Source organism: Austrofundulus limnaeus, unplaced genomic scaffold, assembly GCF_001266775.1.
Source record: "Austrofundulus limnaeus strain Quisiro unplaced genomic scaffold, Austrofundulus_limnaeus-1.0 Scaffold33, whole genome shotgun sequence".
NCBI lineage: Eukaryota > Metazoa > Chordata > Actinopteri > Cyprinodontiformes > Rivulidae > Austrofundulus > Austrofundulus limnaeus.
Window position 1 is genome coordinate 1936167 of NW_013952435.1, and position 24926 is coordinate 1961092.

The following is a 24926-nucleotide window of genomic DNA, read 5'->3' on the forward strand; positions in this document are numbered from 1 at the left end:
AGACTTCTGWTGATTAAATATGCGTTTGATTTCTATACGCTTTATTTCTGGAACCCTTTTTTGCTCTTAACCACATCTTAACACCGTAAGGCAGTAGTTGGACTGGTCGGGTCAGTGATAGTTGTTTAACCGGTTGGCTTGTACGACCGCGGTTGCGCGGATATGTTTATTAATACTAAGCTAGTTCAACCGTTTAACTAACTTGTTGTCCTCGCGCTGTGTAGCCGGAAGTCGTCGGAGTAAAATAATCCGACAGTTGTCATAGCTTCAACCTGTTATTTCGTGACTATGTTAGCAGTCGTCACCGCCGGTGTTGCAGCTGAGTGCTAGCTTATTAGCGCAGCGTGACAGTTTCTCCTTCTGCTGCGTATCATAGTTAAGGTAAGTGATTTTGTTGTCTATCGGCAAAGGAATAAGCCCTGCAGCGTTCTCATATGCAGTAAAGACGAGCTTGTCGGCGTCGTTGTAAATGAACCTAATGGATGCTGTCAGAACAATAAACTGAACACAAMCCTTTAGCTTGAAGCTAACTGATCCGAATGTCGCGTGAACAGTTTGTTCTTCTCATTAATTAAATATTGTCATAATGGATTAAAATGAGAGTTGTTTTTATTATTTAGGTATTGGTAACAACTAAAGTGCTGTGTCAATAAGAACATTTTATTAATTAACCCAGGATTTACTCTAATCCTCCCCCGGAATCTCATATCATGATTTTCATATTTAATATGGTGATTAGCATTAGCAATAATATAATATTTCATAAACTCCTTTTTGCTAGTATCCAAAAAGCCAAACATAAACACAGGTTTGTTATATATTAGCTCTGAGATGTGCTTTCGATATGTCATAGATAAGCGGCTGAGGATGAGCTACACCTACAGCTGTTTTTTTTTTTTTTTTCTCTCCAGCTATTTGGCAAGTTTGGAAACAAATTATGCTAAACTATGCTTGGATTTACTGACCTCATCATCGACATACCATACTTGTCAAAGCTTCACAGTGATGGTTATTAATCTAAGTGTTCTCATGTGCAGAGCTCATGAAACGCTTAATATGAAGATATTATTATACTCTCCTTATATTTTATTTATGCAGTGAAAATAATAGTAATTACWAAAAATAATAAAAAAGGTAGTGTCATTTGGACAAAGTTAAATAGTTTAATAGTTATAAATCAAACTAAATTAAGTTACTGTCAAAAAAAACATTTTCTCCTATGATTCTCTTGTAGTCACATTTTAAATGTCTCATCGAAATCCACTAGACTTTGCATTTATGGAGCTGCACCCACACAATCCAGTTATCCAAGTAAGAAATACTATTGTCATTGCTGTTGATTTTTTAAAATTTTTATGTTTAAATTCACAAGATAACTAGAAATAATGGATTCAAAACAATGTATACATACGTACTCATACACCGATGTTTAAATAGGCCAGGCACCTTTCTAATAGGGTGTGTTTTTATTAATTTTTAAATTACCGATAAGATTTATACAGACTCAAATAATGAAAACTTAATTAGAAACATCTGAGGCACTTTTGGTAGATAGAATTGCCAAGAAAAATCAAATGGTTTTAGAGCATTTAGTTTTGATGACTGCATGGATTTACTGTGGCATCCTTAGGACATTAGAGCATTTATTTCTTGTTTAGTTCTTGTTCTTGATGGGTGAGTCAGATACAGTCTTCTTCAATACAYCTGAAAGATTTTTAATCTGGACTAAGGAACAGTTCATGTGTAAATAAATAAATCTTGTGCTCCCAAAACCCCCTGTTTCACAAATTAACCAAATGAATCTTGCCTTTGTTTTAAAGGAACATGCTCCCAGCATCATAAAAAGGGGAATTTATAGTTTGAATATCCCAGTGATTCTGTACATTCAGCTGACTTTAGTTGTTGGGCTTGTAATGCTGCTGAACCCAGACCAGAGTGGTGCCAGAATTAATGACTTGGCTTGTTACTTTGAGACAAAATGAGAGATTTTGTTATTTCAAATTTGGCTGAATTTAGTTATATTGTCAGGGCAGCAAACAAAGACTTCGAAACATGCTTTAGAGATAACCATGTTCAGAGTTTTGATTAAAATGGATGTAAAATGTTTTTCYTGCTCATTGATATAATTTAACTTTCCTGATAAGAAGAACATTTAAACAAAACACAGTCGGCCATTGCTCTTCATTTAGAACCCACTGCAGTTGTGGCTTTTTTTTTTTCACCAGATTTAACTACAAAACTGTAGTCACTCTAGCATATTTGTATTTATTTCAGAATTCATTGGATTTTACTCTTCTCTTTTGACAAAACTTTCACCTTATTATTAAAACAAAAACATCAGATAATGTAGAATGGGCTTAAAAATTGGTCTGGATTTGAACTAAGGTTAAACTGTTGGTAGTGGCCCTACGTTTTGTCTACTAAAATATTTTAAYACATACTATAAATTGATTCTAGGATGGTCCAAATAAAACTCAAGTTTAAAAGGTTTTCTTGTGCAGCGTTCATAGCAGAAATTATTTGTATCTAACAAATTTCTACTGCCTTTTTTGTCTTTTATTGTAGCAACAGTGTTTTGTGTACAGTCAACCCTGTGACCCTTGTTTTAACGGGCAACTTGTGTTATGGAAATTTGTATGTCAAACGTTTTTTCTTTTTTTTGTCCATTTAAAAATAATAAAACATTTGTTCCAACTCCCTCTTAGGCAACATTACTACCTAACATTGCTAGAAGCATTTCATGTTGAAATATTAATGAAACTATAAATAATAAAGACAGTGAACAGTTTCCGTAAGACACCCACCTCTTAAGAGTTGCATCTGCAACTCATGTTTGGACTGAGAATCCCTTTCCAGTATGACTTCTGGGAAGTCATCATGGGTACACTCCCTCCTGGGGAATGTTGCACCGGGTCCACACGACACAAACTTACACATTTTTAGCATCACTRGAACTACTTGTATTGCTTTTTGCGAGACTGGCATTACTTGCATTGTTGTCTCTGGGCTTAACAAAAAAAATGTGTCCATTGACATTGCTTCTGTTAATCAAAATGTCATTTATGTTCCATAATCATTGTACAGATTGAAGTAGACTGATTAATCTGTCAACTAACAGTAATTAGCTGATATTGACCACATGGCAATTGGCCATATCTGTACATATTTAATCAACTGACAAGAAAGAAAATTAATATACAGAAGCTGCTGATACCAGATGACAGTAGCCAACAATTTAGACATTTAAAGCAAGTTTTAAGCATACACATTATTTTAAAGGAGTGTTGAATATTTATTTAGTTCAACTGTGTGATTGAGAAATGAATATGGACAAAAAATATCAGTGTTATATCGGCCTTTGGTTACCAAAGATCTGTATCTGCCATAGAAAAATTTGATTGACCTCTTCTTCGAGGCACCTGAGCCCTATTGTTCTTATTATGTTCAGTGTTGTATAAAGCACCACAAAGTGATACTTGAGTAAAAGTACAAGTATCTTACCAAAAAGTTACTTTGGTAAAAGTTGAAGTCTCCTTTAGAAATATTACTTGAGTAAAAGTCAAAGTATCTGATACTTTTTGTACTTAAGTATTAAGTAAATGTATTTATTTAAAATGAGAAGTTATATTTTCTGTAAGGACATTTATTAGGAGGTGACCTCCCCAAAAATGCAGAAATGACTGTTGTATTAAAATAATTAATTGATGTTAAATTTAAGATGCACTAGTCGAGCTGTTTCAGTTTATTTACATATATCAAGTCTGCACAAACATTTCCCCAAAATCTATCTGAGGGCTGCGGCCAAATGCAATAATATAATTCATGAAATACAAAWACTTCTTAAGTACAGTCCTTTTATTTTAATGATTATGACCTGCTGGAGTGTGACATGATTTGTTTTTGTACAAACTAATATGGTATCAGAGTTTTATATATTTATACTTCTCATTCAACCACAATTAAATTCACTCTATCTAGGGGACACGATTTATATGGATAGTATTTAATTTTTTACAATAATAAGCTGGAATGAAAACAAGCAAAAATGAAATAAAAGTAACGACTTTCTACTTCTTGTCTTTTTAAAAAATGTAAGGTGTAGAAAGTACAGATAACTGTGTGAAAATGTAAGAAGTAGAAGCAAAAAGTAGGCTGAAAAATAATTACTCAAGTAAAGTACAGATAGGCAAAAAATCTAGTTAAGTACAATAAATAAGTGTTTGAACCTAGTTACTTTACAACTCTGATTATATTTATTCATGCAGCTTCTGTTGTGGTATTTTTATTTTTGTACTAGAAGAATCAAACATTACATAAAATGCCTCATTTTATGCAAACGCCAGCAGAGCCTGAAGAGTTAACAAATAAAGATTCTGTCGTCTCGGAGTTTTAGGTTTTGTTAAGCAGCTACTAACACAAAAACGCCCAGCTAAGTTGAACCCATTGACTTATGCCACATCGATACAAGGCATGATGGGTAACAGAAAAACAGGCACAAGAGTATGTTACAACTTTAGTGGCACATAATTTGTGTTTGTGTGTTTTATTTTGGGAAAACTGTTGCTTTGCAGCAGCTAAAACCTGATGACAAAACCTATTATTTTACAGCTTTGAACAACAAAGCTTTTTCAAATATTTAGCTTATGATGAATTAAAGGATTGGCTTGATTTGAAACCGAAAACAATATAGATAAGAATCTGTATGAGCAAGATGAATTAGAAAGCCAGTTACTGATCTGGTGCTGATATTTCAGAAAGGCTGAGCTGATGTGGAATGGTTTAACAAGGAAAATGACTTTTGGTCATTCAGGGAACCAAAACTGCAGCAAGTCCGACTTATACAATAGAGCAGTGACCCAAAGTTCATCTCATGATCCAACATCAGCTACTTTACTTGACTTCTGTTTGAAAACTCACTTGTTGACCTATGTTCATGTCATCGGGAATTCCTGATTTGTATTTAAAAAGAAGAATCCCCAATCTTTACAATGATGCCATTCATTATACAAAAGATTTTCTTTGGCCTTACGGCACATAACAGAGAAAAATGTTCAATTTCACTGGAAATTAAAATTATTAGAATTAAATTTGTATTTCCAAAGATATACTTGTTAAAAAAACTTTGATTTAAAGGAAGATATATGTACTATTTTAGTTACTGAGGTTACCAGATGGTGTCTTTATAGACTCAACATGGTTACAAATGTTTATAAAGACAGCTGTGTTTTAGAATTGCATCCTTTAAAATCTTATTTTTTACTTATTTATTTAATTTTTTTACAAATGCAGTGCAAGTCAAGTCTTCCATATTGTTGAGGGGACAAGTCGAGAATGCTGTGTGCTTTTTTGGGTTGAGCCCGGTCCATTTGAACCCTGTGGTCTCTGTCAGTTTATTGTTCAGCTCTGGCTGCATCTCTCCAGTGATATCACAGCATTCCAGGGAGTGGATAAATGAGTTAGTGTTAGGGGCAGATGAGCAGCATTGTGGATGCGGCTGAGAGTTGTGGGTAGAAGGGCACAAGTGTGGCTGTGCAACTGGAGAGGGTGAATAAAAAACCGTCAGCTGTCAGCAGAACACCTACGTGACTTCCCACGTCTTTGGTCAATTCATGCAGAAAAACCAAAGTTTCAAAGGGGATCTGATTGATTAGCTTTTAACATTTAATTTGAGAGGGAAAACATTCTCCTTCTCTCATGATATACAGTTTTCTCTTGTTTGCTTGTCGTGTAGTTAGCATAAAATTTTTTTTTTGCCAAAGCAGAGCAGCTGTATAGTACCTTCAGGGTATTTCCAAAGAGCTGATGTTGATGATGACTAGCTAACTACAGATACTAATTATATATGTCTTTATCTGGCATTAGAATTTATCTTCCTTTTCATATGCAAAGTTTAAATGGTCAACTTATTGACAACTTATTGACATATTTGTTGCAAATTCAAAAACTAAAGCTGAGATATACAGTGTACCTCACTTTTTAATTTTCTGTGCTAAGTTCGAAAGGAAAGGATGTTGATCTAGATCACGTGTCAAACACAAGGCCCGTGGGCCAAATGTGGCCCGTGGGTGACTCCCGTGTCCAAAAAAACCCCCCATTTTTTTACATAGTATGAAATTTGTTTCTATCATTGGTAAACTTTAAATTTATGATTAAATGCAACAAAATAAATTTAATAAAAATAAACGAAATAAAAAAAATTTAATAAATTCTTTCCCTGAGCTGTTGGCTTTAAGTAACTGAGCAATTTAGTTGGGTAGCAGAGTATTAATGTCTGAAAATAAGCTGCTTAAAGTGAGCATCAAACATAAACTAAATATTTCTGTATTTATTTCAGATTTAGTCAGTCATACACTTAKTTCTTATCAGTGTATAAAAGAGGAGTTAAAACACTGTTAAGTCAAAGTTAAACATGAAACGTCAAAGTTCATTACAACTGGCCCTTCGAGGGCCACCATAACGCTCATGTGGCCCTCGATGAAAATTAGTTTGACACCCCGGATCTAGAATATTTTGCAACCCGCATTTTCAAAGACCAGAATGGTTGGACACCTCTGTCCTATACCTGTCATTTAGATCAAGGTTTCTTCAGTATTAAACACGCTCAAAACTAATCTTTGTTTTTTTTAGTGCTGCTGTGTTTTGTTCTAAAATGTGTCAGAGTGGAAAAAAGTTTTTTTTAGGAAATGTAATATAAATTAAGTCAGTAGCAGACTTGTCTCAACAAGCCACATCTGTTCACTTCTCGTTCCTGTTTGACTCGCTGCCTTTCTTTTAAATCTGTGCCCATGTTCTTCTGAGAACATTTTTATTATCATCCACTGCTCAAGGAGATGTTTTATCCCGTCTCTGTTTGTATTCTCTGGTCTGTAGCGTTAGCAAATTAGCTCATGAACAAGAGGATGGATTTTAATAAAACCTTCACGAAGTAATTAATAGATGTGCATCTACAACTTGCCAACTTTTGTGGTCAACGCAATTAAAAAAGGTCGCCACATCCAACACAAAATTACCATAACTCAAACACTTTCACAGATATTAAGCCAGAATTTGGTGTGGTAGTAGCTGAGTCATTCTCAATCTCAACACATTGAATGCTACACGCTGTGCCACCTCTTTTCTTAAAACTTTGACCTTAACTATTGGCGTGATTTCTGTCTGTAGGTTAAAAAATATATTTCTCTAATTACTAAAGAGATTTTAATGAAACCCTTAAGTAATCATTGTACAYTGACATCTGGTTAACTTTTAAAGCCAACCCAATTCAAGGCCACCACATCTAACTGACCTTGGGAAAGTGTACACGAATTATAACYTAAGTCATACAGACATTTAATTTTTTTACATGCCATGATCTTCATGAGGGGGTATGAGCATTTTTTGTTTTCGTTGTGGGACCACCTCTTTGGATAATCGTAGGGGAAGTGTTGTTAACTAGGGGTGCACAGGTTGCAGTTTTCTTTCTGGTCACTGATCTTTAAAAAGCCTGACCTTTTCAGGTGTTATAAGTTCACAGTACACCTTCGATGTTCCAATCTTATTTTGTTGAAAAATATTTAACAAAACCCTTGAAACAATACTAACTTGTTTAAGTGGACAACAGCCCTCTTTCACAGCAGGAACAATGAGGACTCTGGCTGATTTTCAGACCTTTTGTGGAGGTAGATAAGATTGGCTTCACTAAAGTATCGGCCAATTGCTGATCCCCCAAAATTAAAGAAATCGGGACAGATAAATCAGTGCACTCCTATTGCGTGCTGTGTGTAAGTCATAGGCAAGTAATATATAATATGTTTAATCCTTTGAGACGGCTGTATTTTCTTTCCATCGTYRTGTTTGTGGTCAAATAAAYGGCGGGAACATTCGACTAAGTCAAGACAAAAATATTAGTTCCAGTGTAGGAAAAATAATTTCCTATTATCTTGTTTGACCTAATCTTTATTGTTGTCTTTTACCCATTGTCATTAGGCTGGATACATAGACCAGATATACACAGTACACACAGTGTTATTATGGTGTCTTCAATACAATATTATTGAGTTGTAAAACATGTTACTTGTGTACAGGTTKTCGGCATGCTGCAGTGAGTGATGTACTGGGTGTTTGTGTTAGTGGTGACCATGACCATATCCGGGGTGCAAGGGTGCTCCAATTCCCAGAACTGCACCACAGCATCACCGTCCAATGATACCAATAAGGACTACTGTTACTCGGCTCGAATACGCAGCACAGTACTCCAAGGACTGCCTTTTGGTGGGGTACCCACTGTCCTCGCTCTTGACTTTATGTGCTTTTTGGTGAGTGTTTCATGTAGAACCTAGATTGCAAATCAGTGCAGTTGTGTTTTTAATAAAAATAATAATAATCAAAGAACAAAAAACTTCTRTGAAAGTGTTTGGAAATTATGTTTCCACACAAAGTGGTTATGTAACTTTTGTGTTGTAGTTTTTCGTATCGTAAATAATGGTAGGAGTAGTGTCAACAAGCACTTTGTTTTGTTCTGCCAGGTTCTGCTGTTTGTGTTTTCCATCTTGAGGAAAAAAGCGTGGGACTATGGGCGCCTTGCTCTGGTGAACGATGCTGACAGGTAACAACACAGACCTGTGGATTACATGTCAAGGCTTTCAGGTTTATTTCTTAGAAATCATGAGGAACTTCAAATCATGCCTAACATTCACTGAAAATATCCACTGTGGTGCATTTGTTTTATTTTTTTATAAACACATTTTTTCATAAGAATAATACATTCTCTGCAATAATAATACCTGGAAGACATTGTCATGTTTAAAAAAAACTTGTGTTTGTAGTTTTGTCTAAGAGTTTGTCCTTCGTAAAACAACACATGACTTGACGTCTTACTAAATTTATCTCTGCTAAATATTTTTCTCGAATGGGTGCTTGAGTCCTTAAAAATAATAAATTTGTAAGCACATTTTGTGAACTGCCATCTACCACGCGTGTTTGTTTAGCAACAGAAAGAGCCGAAGTGAAAAGTAAAAGTGCTTTGTTTMYRTTGAGTGCGTACYTGCATTTTAGGAATACGCATAATCTGGAAAACTACTGAAGTAAACACTTAAACTACACCATTTAGTATAAATCACTTTTTTTGCAATGAGTAACTTTACCCCTGTCATTGGGTCAAAACAACAAGAGGATTAAATAGTTCAGAACTGTTGGATATTTTTTTTGTTTGTTTAAATTTATGGAATTTCAATTTCTTCCCAACCCTCTTTGATTCAATTAGCGCCGCCTAACGAGATAATTTTACTCACGAGGTTTGTCTGAAATTACATTTGCATGAGTCTATATTTAAATAGTCATCAKCTATCATTTTTCATTGATTTTCAAACTCATAACTTTACTAGGGACTCCTGCTTAAAGAGTTCAAACTTACTAGATGTCTYTCTGATTTCTTGTCATTAACGCTGTTTTGACTTTTTGGAGGAAATAAAAGCAAAGCAGACATCACAAGGTCAGTTCTCTAATCAGGAAGACGGCATCAGCAGTTTTTCTATTAATGCACTTTGATGTGAGTTTTGTCACTTGGACTGGATTGAGTAAGCATGACATGAAGAAGAAAATAAAAAAAATTTGGTTCTTTTGTTGATAAAAAAAAAAAAAAATCCAAGCTAGTCTGCATTTAAGCCTCAGACTCCAGTGTTAAATGTTGACTCAGAAAGAATTTGAGAATTGTTGCTAGCATGTTCTTCCTGTGCACATGTGAGTTTTCTCCCACAGACCAGTGGTAACTACGTCTGAGTACGAGTGTGAACRGTGGTTTTAGTTTGTCTCCATGTGAACAAGAATCCATCCCACAGCAATCGAGACCAGAAACTACGGACTTCCTTAACTGTGAACCCTGGAAAATTCTTGACACAGTGCTCCAGTGCCTACATCCTCCAGCTGTGTTCGTGTTACGTCGCAGTCGCACTATTTTCGCAGCTGTGTGTGAGCAAAGAATGGGACTGTAACATGGTGGGAGGATGGGAAGGGGGGCAGCAGCACGGGACTCTTTTGTAAAAGGCAGGATATGAATTTATCTCGTTACTCTGTGCATTGTCTTTTTAGTTTTTTATAACTCCTGAAAAATATGTGTAGCTGCTAAAGAGTCAACAACTCAAGATGTTATATAAGCGACGATACCAACTCAAATAAAAAAGCACTAAATAAAACAAACAGTAATTATGTTCAACAGAAGGCTTCTTTGATATGCGTGTTGGAATACAGCTTGAATGTGTTTTTGACTTTTTTTGCTGTCCCAACACTTCTTCTAAGCTAAACACTTTTTATTTTGCTCTTTCTTTTTTCTTTTAGAGTAGCGGAACAACGATACAGTCGTCTGGATGATCGGGAATAGTATGTTCTCTCCACATTATAGACTCATTACCTTTTTGTCTTCTCACTTCTGATTAACGTGACTCACAACTCATTTCTCTTCTGCTCATGCTGCAGTGAGTTTCAGCCTGCTGTTAACTCTTTCTGGTTATTTTTTCTTCCAGGCATTTCTCGGTTTCAGGTTGCTAGCTWCTCTCTTTCTCCTCGTTGCTCTTGTGCTGCTACTTTTGGGTGTCCCTGTCCTCTAGCATTGCCATAATCAGATCTGTGTGTGCTAATCTGTGTGTTGACCTCTTTTATGAAGCATGAACTTCTCCTGTATGAGCGTGCCGCGTGAGCCACACAGACAGGATGCTAACAGGGAGAGGTAACTGTTTAGTTCCCTGATCTGTTTTTTTTTTTTTTTTTTTTTTTTTCATGTTTTAGACAGGCTCATACACGACTTTTTATTTATTTATTTATTTTCGTCTGGTAGAGCTGAGATAACCTTTTGCTCATTCTCCCAGGAATGTGGGAGAGGAGGACTGATGATTCCAGCCTCAGGCTCTCTCTCCTTCATCCTCACTYTTAGAGCTCTTAAGCCTTGAATGTCGTCATACTTTCATGTAGGAATCTTAATCATTTCCAACAGAGCCTTAGTTCTGTTTAAAATTTCCAGATTTGTTAAAAAAATAATGTCATGTGGTAGTAAATGAATAAGCTCTTGATGCTTTGTTTCATCCAAAAAAAATTGTGGCTCTGCTGGAAAAGTTTCATACATTCACCTTTTGATCTCTTATGGGTTTCTTTAATGTTTTCTACRGAGCTTTTTCTCTAATGAATTATACACTCATCAGCCACTTAATTATACACAAATGAAGGATCAGCCAATCACATGACAGCAATTCACTGCATTTAGGCATCTAGATGTGGTAAAGATGACGTTGCTGAAGTTTAAACTGAGCATCGAAATGGGGAAGAAATGGAACCTTTTTTGTGGCCCGATGGTTATTTGAGATTATTTCTGTTCTCTCAAGGGCTCGACACACGGGCAGCGACAAACTACAGCGATTAACGGCTGTCATCGCAGCCAAGGTGAAACCCGACACACGGGACGCGATRGTGACGGCAGCGTTSCGAATCGYGCTCTCAGGTCGCTTGTCCTCACAAAATTTGATTGGTTCTTGACTCTGAAGGCGGGTGTGCATTACAGACGTGTAAACTAAACAAATCTTGCGATGCTAATGATATTGAAAAACAAATACACATCAAGATACARTTTTATGAGGAAAAACTTACCATAAACTTCACCCTGGTGCCATTAAATTCCCACAAAGCTTTTTAGTAATAACTTGGTGAAAGTGTTAGCTAACTGCAGTGTGTAGCATACTCTCCTCTCATTGGTCAGTCAATGAAACCCTCGCTGATTGGTTGTATGCTAAGCGACAACGACAAAAGTTCAACATTTTTCAACTTTCATATGTCTCGTCGCAAGCTCGCGTGTGCACGTTTACGTGTACGAGTGCGAAATTTCACATGCACTATTTTCGCCGGTCGCTTAGCTGGAGGAGGGCAAGCGATTGTCGCCTCACAGCACAGGCTCCATAGGAAATGAATGGAGAGCGAGCTACGTCGCCTCCCGTGTGTCGAGCCCTTCACACCTGTCTGCTGTTCTCCTCTGACTAAAACAAGATGTTTTTGTCCACACAACTGCAGTTTACTTTTTAAAAAATCATTTTCTTTAAACCCCAGAGGTGCTTGTGTGTGAAAACACTGACACATTCAAATAGATCCCCTCTTTTTAGTGTTGTAGTCAAGACCACCTAACCTGATAGACCAAGTCAAGACCAGAGTGATGAGGACAAGACAAATTTAGATGTTTAATTTCTTTGGTTCTGTTCTTATCATCACTTGGTTAAAACGTTTTAACTTGTAATATAATGCAGTGTTTAAAACATGTTAGTTAAAAAAAATTCTTATGCTAAACAAATGTAAAAATTATTGAATAGTGAATAAAAGTGAAAAAAACATTCAAAAAGCAGATATCTGATGTTAGCTAGCTAGCTTTGCTAACATCACTGACACATAGCTTACCTTGCCTTGTGCTTCCTTTCTAAGTGACTTAAAGGTTTGACGTAGTCCTCACCGTMTCTGAAAGCGAAGCACTGCAGAATTTACAAGTTGCTGTTTGCTTTCTCCTGAATGTTTTACAAAATGTTCTTTATGATTTATGTAGCTGAGTTGTATCGTCTTTCTTGGGGATGGGTGACAGARGTAACAACAATATTTCATTAGCAATAAGCCATGGATTTTAATCCGTATGTTTTACATCCAATCAAAGCAAAGATGTTAACAAATAAATCGCACAATATTCTGGTACGTAAGTAATATTTCCATAGTTGTTGTCTTGACTGGTCTTGAAATAAAATCCTGAGTCTGAGACCGAGACCATCAAAAAGTGGTCTCAAGTACTACAACACTGCCCCTTATGCATTCTGACGCTCAGTTTGAATTCCAGCAAATCACCTTGTCTGCGTTGCTGCCATGTGATTGGTTGATTACCTGTGTTAACAGGTAATTAAAGAAGTGGCTCGCGGGTGTATTCTAACCTGTTTTTGGGCAGTGTTGATGTTTTTTTTTGTTTTTTTTTAYACCTAGCACTGCATGAAATGTGGATCCAGATCCTCTCCTTGTGATGCGTTTCTGTACAGTTTGTGCTGTTACCTCTTTACTGAATGTAAACCTTCTGGTTTGAGACATAGTGAACTAACACTGATGTACACTCTGTGGCCCCGCTGGGTTTTTGTGTAACTGGGTTCATGTTTTTTGTAGCTCTGCCACCACCATGAACTCACCCAAGCCATCGTCGATGTCCGAACGCTACGAGCGCCTCACCTCTGTGTCGAGCTCCATGGACATCGATAACAGAGACTATGTGAGTAAAACAAACGTGTTAGAAGATAAAATAGAAAAAAACTGGATCACTTTAATTTATTTAGTTTTTTTTTTTCCCCTGTAGGGTTTCTGCTCTTGGCTGACTTCTGTCTTTCGCATCAAGTGAGTTAGCTCCTTCACAGCAATTAGAAAATGAGCTCCTGTACCACGGATAAAACACAACATGGGATTGTTTGGTTGAATAGTTTGCTCCACTCTAAAGTTGCTGTTTTTTTATTTATTGAAGGGAGGACGAGATAAGAGAGAAGTGTGGTGAAGATGCAGTGCATTACTTGTCCTTCCAGCGTCACATCATTGGTCTGCTGATTGCAGTGGGTGTGCTCTCTGTGGGCATCATCCTCCCCGTTAACTTCTCAGGAAACCTGCTAGGTGAACTGAAAACTATTTTTATTTCATTTTTCTACAAGACAATACTATTGTCCGTTTGTGCCGTTAGCAAAATACCTCATGAACTAATTATTGGATATTAAACAGAGAAAGTAGTTATTGGATTCATAAAAAACCAAAAAAATTAGGTCCAATTCAAGATGGCTGCCAAAGCTAATCGATTCTAGCCAACACAAAAACTGCTACAATTCAGTTAACTTTACAGCTGTCAATCAATTTTTGTTGGATTGACATGTTGATTTTCTCTCTTTCTGTAGTGGTAGCAGCTGTGAGCTTCTGGTTTAAGTTATTTATATTTTAACGTTACCATGCAGAGCTAATTTAATATCATGTATTTATTATTATTATTATTGATGGTAACAGCTGCTATTTTCATACTGATTGAGCAGCATTTGGGTTATTTGTGGAGAAAAAATAAACACATTTTGAGGATGTAATACACTACAAAAAATGTCCATCTAACCAAGTTTTAAAATCTTATATCCAGCCTGAAAGTCTTTTTGATCTTGTTTTGAGACTGATTTACTAAACAAGAACTGATTGTGTAAGAATAATCTTGTTTTCAGAATTTATTTTCCCAGTTACGTTTTTTTAAAATAAAATCTGATTTTACTATTTGTTTAGTTAATTGAAATGACAACCTATTTGTCTTCCTTTTTTCCCCACAGTTAATGATGCTTATAGTTTTGGGCGAACTACAATTGTTAATCTGACTGCAGAGTGAGTAATACTCACCCTTCATTTACATTTCATTTACCGAATGCATATACATTTTTAATCTCTTACCCATTTTATTTTCACAGTAATGCACTACTGTGGCTGCACACGATTTTTGCTTTTCTCTACCTGTTGCTGACTGTGTACAGCATGAGGCGGCACACGTCTAAGATGCATTACAAAGAGGACGATCTGGTAAGTTTTYATAGAATAAAACTCATTCTTCATATTTAAAATGTGTGTTGTTTCGTTTAAGTGATTTATGTTTTCTTTTCCATGAAGGTGAAGCGCACTTTATTTGTTATTGGCATCTCCAAATATGCCGAGGAGAATGAAATAAAGCAACATTTTGAGTAAGTATTTTCATTTTTTTGCAGTGATATTTGTTTTAGTAAGAGCCATGCCTTCTGTTGACATATTAGGAGGTATGAGAGTCGTGCCTTGTCCTGTTAAAGTTGCTGTTTTCTCCTCAACTCTGTGGGTAAAATGTAACAATAGCGGGTTTATTTGTGTAATTGTTCGTAATAGAAAACGGTTGAGCAGGATTAGACAAGTCATGTGTCAAGATGCTCTAATAGAGGGGGTGTTTGACTCACTTCCTGTTTGGTTGAATWGTATGACTCAAATATTTTTATTGTGTGAATTCTTACAAAGCATTTCTTCTGTACGTTTTTTGGCATGCATTTTGTTTTGTAATTTTTGTGCTCTTAACAATTTATATCCTTTTAGGATTCAGTTCAGTTAAAAAAAACATTAATTTCATTTTAAAAATAACTATATACAATAAAAAACAAACAAAAAAAAAAAACACAAATCAAAAATCAAAATAAAATGAAAGGGAGCAGATATTCCGGATATGACTTTTGGCTCGTCATCATTTTATATTTTGATATGAAATTGACTGCCCTTTTTTTTTTCTCCTTTTTTTGAAAATGAATGGAACTTTTTTCAACATCCTTATAACTCTGAAAAGTCATAAATCTTCACTGTTCATTTTACCTTTTGTTCTGGTTCTGCTTCTTTAAATCTGTTGTACTAATTTCAGCTTCTTTTTGCTTATATTTATTTTTTTAATTTTTTTTTATGTTTTAGCTGTCATTTTAACCTCTGCTTTTCTGCTAAACTCATCATTTTTGTTTCTTTCAGCTTTTAGCTACTTTTAGCTAATTTAAGCTTTTTTTAAGCTAATGTCACCTTTTTGTGATAATTCTTACTGCTTAATTCAGCAAATATGTTTTTTCAGTATTTTTGTGACCTATTTTTTAAGTCTATATTTAAGTTTCAGCTTTTCAGAAAAAAATCATTTAGCGTTAAGCATTCACACTGCATTTGTGCAAGAAATGCAAATGATCTAGTTTCTTGCTGCTCTGCATTAAAAAAATCCTGACTGGAAGTATTTTTATAGATTAAAAAAAATAGAAAATCTGATTTTGAGTGTTAAATGTTCTCATATGAGATGGAACTAATTTAATTAAATATTGCTGATTTTGTACTTTTTAAAAAAGTGTTTCTGCTTTTGTGCTTTGAATAAAATATAAAAATAACTAACTTTCTTTACTTTCTTCCTCACTACCTCTTTTTTTTAAAAATAGACAAGCATATGAGAACTGCAGTGTACTGGATGCTCGCCTTTGTTTTGATGTGGCCAAGCTGATGTATCTCAACTCTGAACGGTATCTGTGTTTAAATGGATTTATTTGCTCCGTGGCAGACATGGCTCTCTCTGACACAGCTGATGTTTTGTATGCAGGAAGAAGGCCGAGCGCAGCAAGAAGTTCTTTCTTGACCTGCAGGCCAAAGAACACGTCAAAACCATGATCAATCCAAAACCCTGTGGACACCTTTGCTGTTGTATCATTAAAGGCTGTGAGCAGGTCAGAGTGACACATTCCAACTTTATACTGACACAGCACTCTAAACCAACACTCTAAAGTGTCCATGACAAGCATATCCTTCGAATACAAGAAGTAAAAACATCTTTATATTTAAGAAACTTGCCATAATACACTGTTTTATCACATAACTGCCATTTTCTACTGCATGTAACTTGACAAAAGTGAAACAGGAAGTGACATCAAAGGGGAACTCTAAAGGAAGTGCCTGGTTTTTGTTTTTTGCACACTGACACTTCTTCCTCTTTCTCTGATGGAGTCAAAATAATCTAAAGAAACCTCAGATTATTTTCTACAGTCTGTGTTAGCCATGTTAGCACTGCTCTGTTCACATGCAGACATTCCTCTATGACATCACTTCCTGTTGCTTCACATACAAATATCTCAACTGTTCATCACAACAGCGTGAGATTTTATTTACAATAAGTTATCAATGTCGTCTTTTCAAACATGCATTCATATTTATTATAAATATTTGATGTCACAGGCACTTTAAAGCATTTTGTTGGAGAAATGCCAGAACATTTGTCAAAAACCTATAATCTGTTATTGGTCTAAAGTGTTTACATCATTTGTCTTATCATTAAATCCATAACTAATGTCTCAACTGATACTGATGCATAGAAAAAATAATTTACATTCTATAAACTTGATTTTTTTTCCCTAGGAAGAGGCTGTGAGCTATTATACTAAGCTGGAGGCAAAACTAAAAGACGAATACAGGAAAGAGAGGGAGAAGGTTAACAAGAAACCTTTAGGAATGGCCTTTGTCACCTTTCAGAATGAGGCCATAACTGCTATGTAAGTTAATTTCCTGTGTCTGTGAGACTAATGCTCGCGCTCTCTGCCCACTCTTAACACGTCTGTTCTTTGTTTGGACGGACGCCTCTTCCTCAGAATTTTAAAGGACTTCAATGCTTGCAAGTTTCAGGGCTGTCAGTGCCGTCGCGAGCCCAAAAACTCTCAGTTCAGCTCCAGGCTGAACGTACACAACTGGACCGTCAGCTACGCTCCTGATCCACAAAATGTCTACTGGTGAGAACACATACAAGCATATACTGAAATCAATAATGCAGAATTAGATTTTATTGCTCTTTGTCATGTTGACGAGCAGTTCATCCTATTTTAGAAACACTCTGTTACCTCAAGTGATGATGATGATGATGGTTTAGTTGTTTAGCTGGCCAGCTGTTTCCATAGCTGCAGGTCATCACTCTGTGTTAGTCTGACCACTATGTAACCCCCCTTTTTTTCCCCCGCCACAGGGAGCATCTGTCAGTGGGAGGAGCCACCTGGTGGCTCCGCTGCCTCATAATCAACTGTGCCCTCTTCCTTCTTTTATTCTTCCTCACCACCCCTGCCTTCATCATCTCCACCATGGACAARTTCAATGTTACCAAACCAGTGGAGTACCTGAATGTCAGTGCTAACAGTCTTTGATTAGTAGAATCACATGAWTCTGTGTTTTTATAGGAGCTAAAGAAAAAAGGGAACATTTTACACAAATGTGTTTTTGTCTCTGATCTGTCCTCCAGAATCCAATCGTCACCCAGTTCTTCCCCACCCTCCTTCTGTGGTCTTTCTCTGCTTTACTTCCCACCATCGTCTACTACTCTGCCTTCTTTCAAGCCCATTGGACTCGGTATGATTACCTTTACCTCATTGTGAAATTTAAGCGCTTGCTTTGTCCTGTTTTTTTTTTTTTTAATTGTGTAAACGGTTTGTCTGCAGGTCAGGAGAAAACAGAACTACAATGCATAAATGCTACACTTTCCTAATCTTCATGGTCCTGTTGCTGCCCTCTCTCGGACTCACCAGGTCTGCTTTCCATCCATAAGATGAGTTCAGTTATTTTTCTGGATTTGTGTTTTGGCTAATCGTTTATTTTTTACGTTTTTGTTTTTGCAGTTTGGATGTTTTCTTCCGGTGGCTTTTTGACAAACAGTTTTTATCAAAAGCGACAGTGAGATTTGAGTAAGTAAACCAGTTTTATGACTGTTTAATGCGACTTTGTTGCTCCCAAGGGACAGATTTAGGCTGTAAATAGGTGACCAAATCCATGGCAGATATTAATATTTATTCATTTACTATGAATGAGGCAGATGAGGTTTTTAACAAAAAGCTTTTCCATATCAAAATAATGTGATAGATTCTTTTTCTATTCATAATAGCTCTTTTATTGATTGTTCTGACAGATAAAGCTTTAAAATTGTTGTCTTGATATTACTGTGTAATTTTATTTCCGTTTCATCTGGAGTATCTTGGTTTCAGCTGTATTTCCTTTTTTTTTTTTTAAATAATTTCCATGAAATTAGACTGAAATATAAACAGCTGATTATTTTTTTCTTGTTATAAATGTTCATCATTTATCCATTGGGTTTAGCCACATTTTGCTTGATCAGATTGATATTAAGTCTTATTAAAACATCCTGCAGTGTTGCTTTGTAGAAGTCTAGAGCCAGACATCAACTCGTCATTTTACTTTTTTGTTTTTTCTGTTCACAGGTGTGTTTTCCTTCCTGACAACGGAGCCTTCTTTGTGAACTACGTGATTGCGTCTGCGTTCATCGGGAACGCCAACGACCTTTTGAGGATTCCCGGTTTGCTCATGTACATGATCCGGCTCCTGTTGGCTCGCTCTGCAGCAGAACGAAGGAACGTCAAAAAGGTTAGTTCTGATCCAGGTCGGTTGGCTGTGGCAGTTTGGCTTTTCAGTGTAAAAGTACTGGCAACTGCCATTTAAAACTGTTTTATTTGTGTCGAAAATAAATAAATCTGTAATAAAATTGGTGCTTTGTGTCTTTTTAGCATCAAGCCTATGAGTTTCAGTTYGGAGCAGCTTACGCCTGGATGATGTGCGTCTTCACTGTGGTCATGACCTACAGCATCACCTGCCCCATCATCGTCCCGTTTGGTGAGTTTCAGCCTCGTTTCAAATCCAGTTAGTTTGCAGACGAGATGACCGGAGGGCAGTCATGCAGAGGGCAGGCTACATCCAGGGGTTATGGTCTTTAACGGCTTATCAGCAGGAATAATTGGATTAGTTCTGCTGATTTCCTTGTCCTTCTCCGTGCAGGGTTGATGTACATGCTGCTCAAACACCTAGCTGACAGGTACAACATGTACTACGCCTATCTGCCGTCCAAACTGGACAAGAAAATCCATTCTGGAGCCGTCAACCAAGTGGTGGCTGCTCCCATTCTTTGTCTCTTTTGGCTTCTTTTCTTTTCCACAGTTCGTTCTGGTGAGAGAACAGCTCCATCTACTGGACAAATTCTTCTAATTACATCTGATTCAAATGTCCATCTAACCAAGTTTTAAAATCTTATATCAGCCAAAAAGTATTTTTTGATCTTGTTTTGCGACTGATTTACTAAACAAGAACTGATTGTGTAAGAATAATAATCTTGTTTTCAGAATGTGTAAGATTATTTGTCTTGTTAGCCTGAAAATTTGACTCAAATTAAGTCAAACATTTCTGTCAATGGAGTAAGAAAATTTTACTTTGTAAGATTCTTGAAATTATTGATTTGACTCAATTTTTTCTTATTTCAAGAATCTTACCAAGTAAAATTTTTTTACTCCATTGGCAGAAAATTTTGACTTAATTTGAGTCAAATTTTCAGGCTAACAAGACAAATAACCTTACACATTCTGAAAACAAGGTTATTATTCTTACACGGTCAGTTCTTGTTTAGTAAATCAGTCTCAAAACAAGATCAAAAAGACTTTTTGGCTGATATAAGATTTTAAAACTTGATAAGATGGACACTTTTTGCAGTGTGGAATATAAAACCAAACCCGTCTGTGTGTCTCTCAGGGTTCAAGGCTGCAACATCCATGTTTACCTTCGTGGTTTTGGTCATCACCATCATAATTTGCCTCTCTCACGTCTGCTTCGGACATTTTAAGTATTTAAGTGCCCACAACTACAAGGTTGTAATATTTATTTCCTGATTATTTCTCTAATAGTACTCCTCATTGTTTCAGGCCAGAGAAATAAAGTTTTGTTTTCTGCTGCAGATTGACCAGGAGTTGGATGGGGTGGAGAATGGAAGAACAGCACGTCCTTGCACTACAAATAAGGTAACTATAAAGAAGTTATTTCTGCTTTAAAAATATTATGAACTTCAAGTTTGTAACAGGAGGCAGAATGAAGAAAAATAACATAAGCTGCGTTTCCGTTGTAAATGTGCGCAAAACTTTGTCGTTATTCTGGTAATGTTGAAAAAAAACACAGTTTCGCAATTGTGGTGTTTCCATTAAGTAAGAAATGCTATTAAAGTCACGCGTGAATACGTTTGTTCTCGTGATAAGTCATTRCAAACATGGCGGCATGCATATTGCTACCACGACACTAGCGCTCATCATCAGCCATCAGAGGAGACGTCTTTTATCGAGGCTTTCGAGTGACGAGCCCCTTAAACCTGGGAGCGGCTACGTATGCTGTGTTTTTGGGAAATTGTAGTCGGTGAGTTTGCTACTACTTCTACTTCCTTTTCCTTCTTAGTCTTCGTCTTTTTCGCCAGTAGAAACAGCCGGTTGTTGATCACGTGACTCCCGTGATGCGAAAAAAGTGTTTCCATTGTAGTTTTGCGAAATACACCAATTTCGATACGGCCAAAAAACGACCTCACCCTAGCGCAAAAAACATTTTGTYGAAAAACGTATGTTTCTTCGAAATTGACGTGTTTCCATTGCGCAAATGTATTTTCGAAATTCTAATTTGCGCATTTTCATGGTCAATGGAAACGCAGAAGATAAACTGTTTAAAAAATACTTTTCATGGATAATGATCAACTCCATTTAAAGCTGAACTTGAGCTGCAAAAATCTGACTATTTTCTTTAAAAAACGTGTTAAATGTGTATAATACTGAGAAGACAAGAAGTGGAAATTAATGTTTAAAATAAATAGCGTTATAAACTGGAAAAAATGTAGATTATCAAATTTTTAAAGATTCACATCAAGCATAAAACTTTAAAAGTAAATTGGTGAACTTAAGAAGCTGAAAAACATTTGGACATGTAAGAAAAGGGAAAGGAAGGAACATATTTTATTCAATAATTCTCATTTTATTCCCTAAAACACAAAATAATTGTCTGGTTTTATTTTATATTCGCTCTTTCAGCAAATGTACATCGCCGAAGTGCTCCAAGATCCGAATTCGGAAGAAGCTGGATCGGGCAGCGGTGAGGACGACGGCCAGGGGTCCTCGCAGGACGAGGAGATAATTAACGTTCAAAATGGCCTGAACGCRGACTTCCAGTCCGGTGAGGACAGCCTCATCGATAACGAGGTGCGGCACTGATCCTGAGGCCGSGTTTAAACGTGACGAGTGCACTGAAAATATGTGAATTAAACGTGGAACTGAACCAAGAGTTCGCCAAAGCATCTGAACCTCTGAGGGACCGAACCCTGACTAACACAAGCACACTGTCTACTCTGGATTAAAAGGATCGTCTCTCATGGACGTCGTCTTCGTTGGGTCTCGTCAAACTACATCTACGACTTCCCTGCAGTGAGAATCYCTGACGATACAAAGGCAGCCCCTTGTGTCTGTCAGTGAGACACGCCTCAAACACTGCATAAAGMCCAAGATAAGAGGACACTAATGCACAATTTGAAGTTTTTTTTTTTTTTTGGCCTTTTAAGGGGAGTTCTCTGTGATCTCTTAACTTTATTGCACTTGAATGAACGAACATGTAAGCTCAAGTTTCACTAAGGTACAGCATGCAAACTGAACGGATGGAAGGTTTTTTTTTTTCGTTGTTGATTCTCCCCCTCCCATAACGCTTTGCCAGTATCTCTGTCTGCTCTAGATGCTTCTCATGAATAAGCAGCTTATAGAGAGAAGCTCTCGTGTCAGCAGATGGCTTAGTTTGTGCTAAAAAACGTTTGTCCAAATTCTTAGAAGCCTTATAAAAAAATGCTACTAACACTCCTGGAAGCTTTGACTCTGTACAGCTCTAAAACTCTAGATTTGTAAAGTAGCCTTTTTTTTGGGACTTGGTATTTATTTGTAGGCATGACACTTTTTAAATACTTTGTAGTTTGATGTACCCCTAAACTGTGGAAAAGTGAGTGGTAGTTTGGCACACTACACTGGTGATCTCTGTCAGTCCTTGAGCCTGTGTTGGACTGCTGCTGATGGACTGCTGCTACTGATGCTGACCCGCCCCCGGTAGAAGAAAATCCCTGTGTGGAGAGTCTGGATCCTTTTGTGTTGCTCAGATGGAAGAGTAAAGGCCTTTTTTTTCTTTTTCTGGGTCAGCTTCAAACGACAGTATGACTAGTTCTTTTTGTTAATGTTTACATCGCCTTGTAGCGATTTTCTCATAAGCATTAGGCGACTGCTCATAGTTTTAACTTCTGTCTCTGTAAGCCCCACCCCCTTTTATATTTACACACTTTATCATGTAGGTAGTACACTGTAAGTTCCTGTGGTCACTGCACTTTGTTACAAGTTCCTTTTTGTCAATACTTAATGCGTAAGTGTAGATTAATGACTCAAATTGAGTATTTTTTTCTTTTTTTTTTTTGCAAACATAGGCTGATAAGAGTTAGAGGTGATGACCAACAACGATTTATCCCCTCAGCCTTCACAAAGAATGAAGAACCAGATTCCAATCTCAGATCCAGTGTTAAAACACTACTGCCTTATCAGCAGGCATGTACTTTACTCCACAGYTGATTATAAAGCACGCAGGTTTAAAGTTGACTACATTTATAACGGGCGTCATTCGTACCAAACTGTTTATTTTCTTTTAATTTAACCAAAATAAACGAATCCACTAACGATTGGTCATCATCCTGCTCAGGATCTTTAACATCTTGTTGCTTTATCTTATTTTCTTCTTCGTGAAGACATTAGCTGCCGCACTAAACTAGTTAGCAAACAAATCAAAGCTACTACTAATGGAAATAACCTGCTGTCACTCGTATGATTGACACAAGGAGCTGACCCTCACCTGTGGCTGTTCTTATAGTTCCTGTTAGAGCCGAAACTTAGAGAAGCCTCTAATGCTCCTCCGGTCAGGACTGGGTGACTGTTCTGTAAATCTGTCGGTGTTTCCCGTCGAACTAACCAATCCTGTGGAGACGACTCGCAGCTTCTGCTTCTCAGCACTGAATGTACATTTATACCAATTTTTTTTTGTTTGTTTTCTTAGATGAATGTGGCCTCTAAGTCATAACATGACCGCTGTATTTTTACAGCTTTAAAAAAATAAAATAGTTTCTCATGCTATTTAGGAATTGAACTTTTTATACTGTAACAAAAGTCACTGGTCTAAATGTCTCAGCATTTCATTTGAGCAGAGTTGTCAGCGTCGCAGTTAGTTTTCGGGGAGGAGAGAATTCCAAGTTTGTGTGTGTTTTTTTTAATTCATTATTTCTGTATAGACAGTCCGAATAACTGGAAACATGCAATGTTTTTTTTTTGTAAACAGCCAAGCTAACATGTTGTCTCTACTGTGTACTCAGAAAAGGAAGTAATATGTCTAAAAAAAAACTACACAGTTGAAATGTGTGGATCATCCTTTTTCTTTCTTCTAACTGTAGTTGCATGAAAAAAGTGCAGTTATTTAAATAGTTTCTACTTCAGTTGCACCTAAATCCATCMTATATTGGCTCTTCTATGGAAGAAAATCCAGCAAATACCAGGATCGTCCTGCTTCTTCTGCAGGTTTGTTAGGAAGTCTGAGACTGGAGGTTCAGCTTTGTGCAAATGTGGAAAAAATACATCAACTAGTCTAAAAATAGGGTGGAGAGATTTATTTATTTTTCCCAGCAGCTTCCTCTCTGCATAACCTCCAAACCAGCACTGCTGCAGACATGAACACTGCATCAACTTGTGCCTTCAAAATGCTTGTAATTATAGTCCTTTAYAGAAAAAAAMMAAACAAAAAGGATCTGTATTGAGGAARCAAACATTGAAAATCTGCATTTTCTTTAGATTAGGAAAAAGTATGAAYAGTCACAAAAAAGAGGGGACTAATTCTTTAGGGATACTTTGACGCTGKCTGCTTTATAAAGTTTATTCATTTAAAAAAACTACAGTTATGATACATGAAATGGTTAATAAATACAATCACAAATAAAATGAAAGGCAGCAGAATGAAAAAATCTCACCTCCGCCCCTTTTTTTTCCAAAAGCTTAATTCAAACAATAATCTTTAAATAACAAATAAAAAATGTTAACTCCTCCTCGAGCACCACCTCGTACAGATATACATTATTTCATATTCTTTCAACAAACCAACTTTGATCATTTTTTTAAACATTAACATTGATCTGAACATTGATTTAACTTCACTCTCCAGCTTATTTCATCTTAACACCGTTCCTTCAAACTGGTTTGAAATCTAGGTTTCACAAACATCTCTGTCCCTTTGAGATTGTAACAACTCTTAACAAAATGTAATGTTTTAAATGTAGACATAGATCAGAGGTTCCAACTCTGTTACACAAAGGGGCCAAAATTCAAAACGGTCCAAGCGAAGGACGTTTTCTGTATGTTCTTTAAAAAAATGTTATTTCACAAATTCTTTAAAGAAATACAACTTTTTCCAAACTGCATCTTATTTAGCATTTAGAAATTAGATTCGTTTGTTTTTTTTTCATTCATTTCATTTAAAAACAAAGCAAATTCAATATACAAAAC

General features: G+C 36.4%; 1 protein-coding gene across 4 annotated transcripts; it reads left to right on the forward strand.

Moving 5' to 3' along the window:
- Positions 1-75: 75 nt before the first annotated feature.
- tmem63ba (transmembrane protein 63Ba) lies at positions 76-23788 on the forward strand. 4 transcript variants are annotated; one of them, XM_014005977.1, is made up of 25 exons: positions 76-381; positions 8064-8294; positions 8505-8584; positions 10312-10353; positions 10637-10699; positions 13144-13246; positions 13331-13368; positions 13493-13635; positions 14322-14373; positions 14457-14565; positions 14653-14723; positions 15963-16043; positions 16121-16244; positions 16930-17063; positions 17160-17297; positions 17528-17681; positions 17798-17904; positions 17994-18080; positions 18171-18236; positions 18768-18930; positions 19071-19176; positions 19339-19506; positions 20083-20198; positions 20286-20348; positions 21393-23788. In XM_014005977.1, the coding sequence occupies exons 2-25, from the start codon at positions 8088-8090 to the stop codon at positions 21570-21572; spliced, it is 2595 nt and encodes an 864-aa protein (XP_013861431.1). In that variant the 5' UTR covers positions 76-381; positions 8064-8087; the 3' UTR covers positions 21573-23788. The 4 variants fall into 4 exon arrangements, with proteins under 4 accessions (XP_013861431.1, XP_013861433.1, XP_013861432.1 ...); XM_014005979.1 differs by lacking the exon at positions 10637-10699; XM_014005978.1 differs by lacking the exon at positions 10312-10353.
- Positions 23789-24926: the final 1138 nt, after the last annotated feature.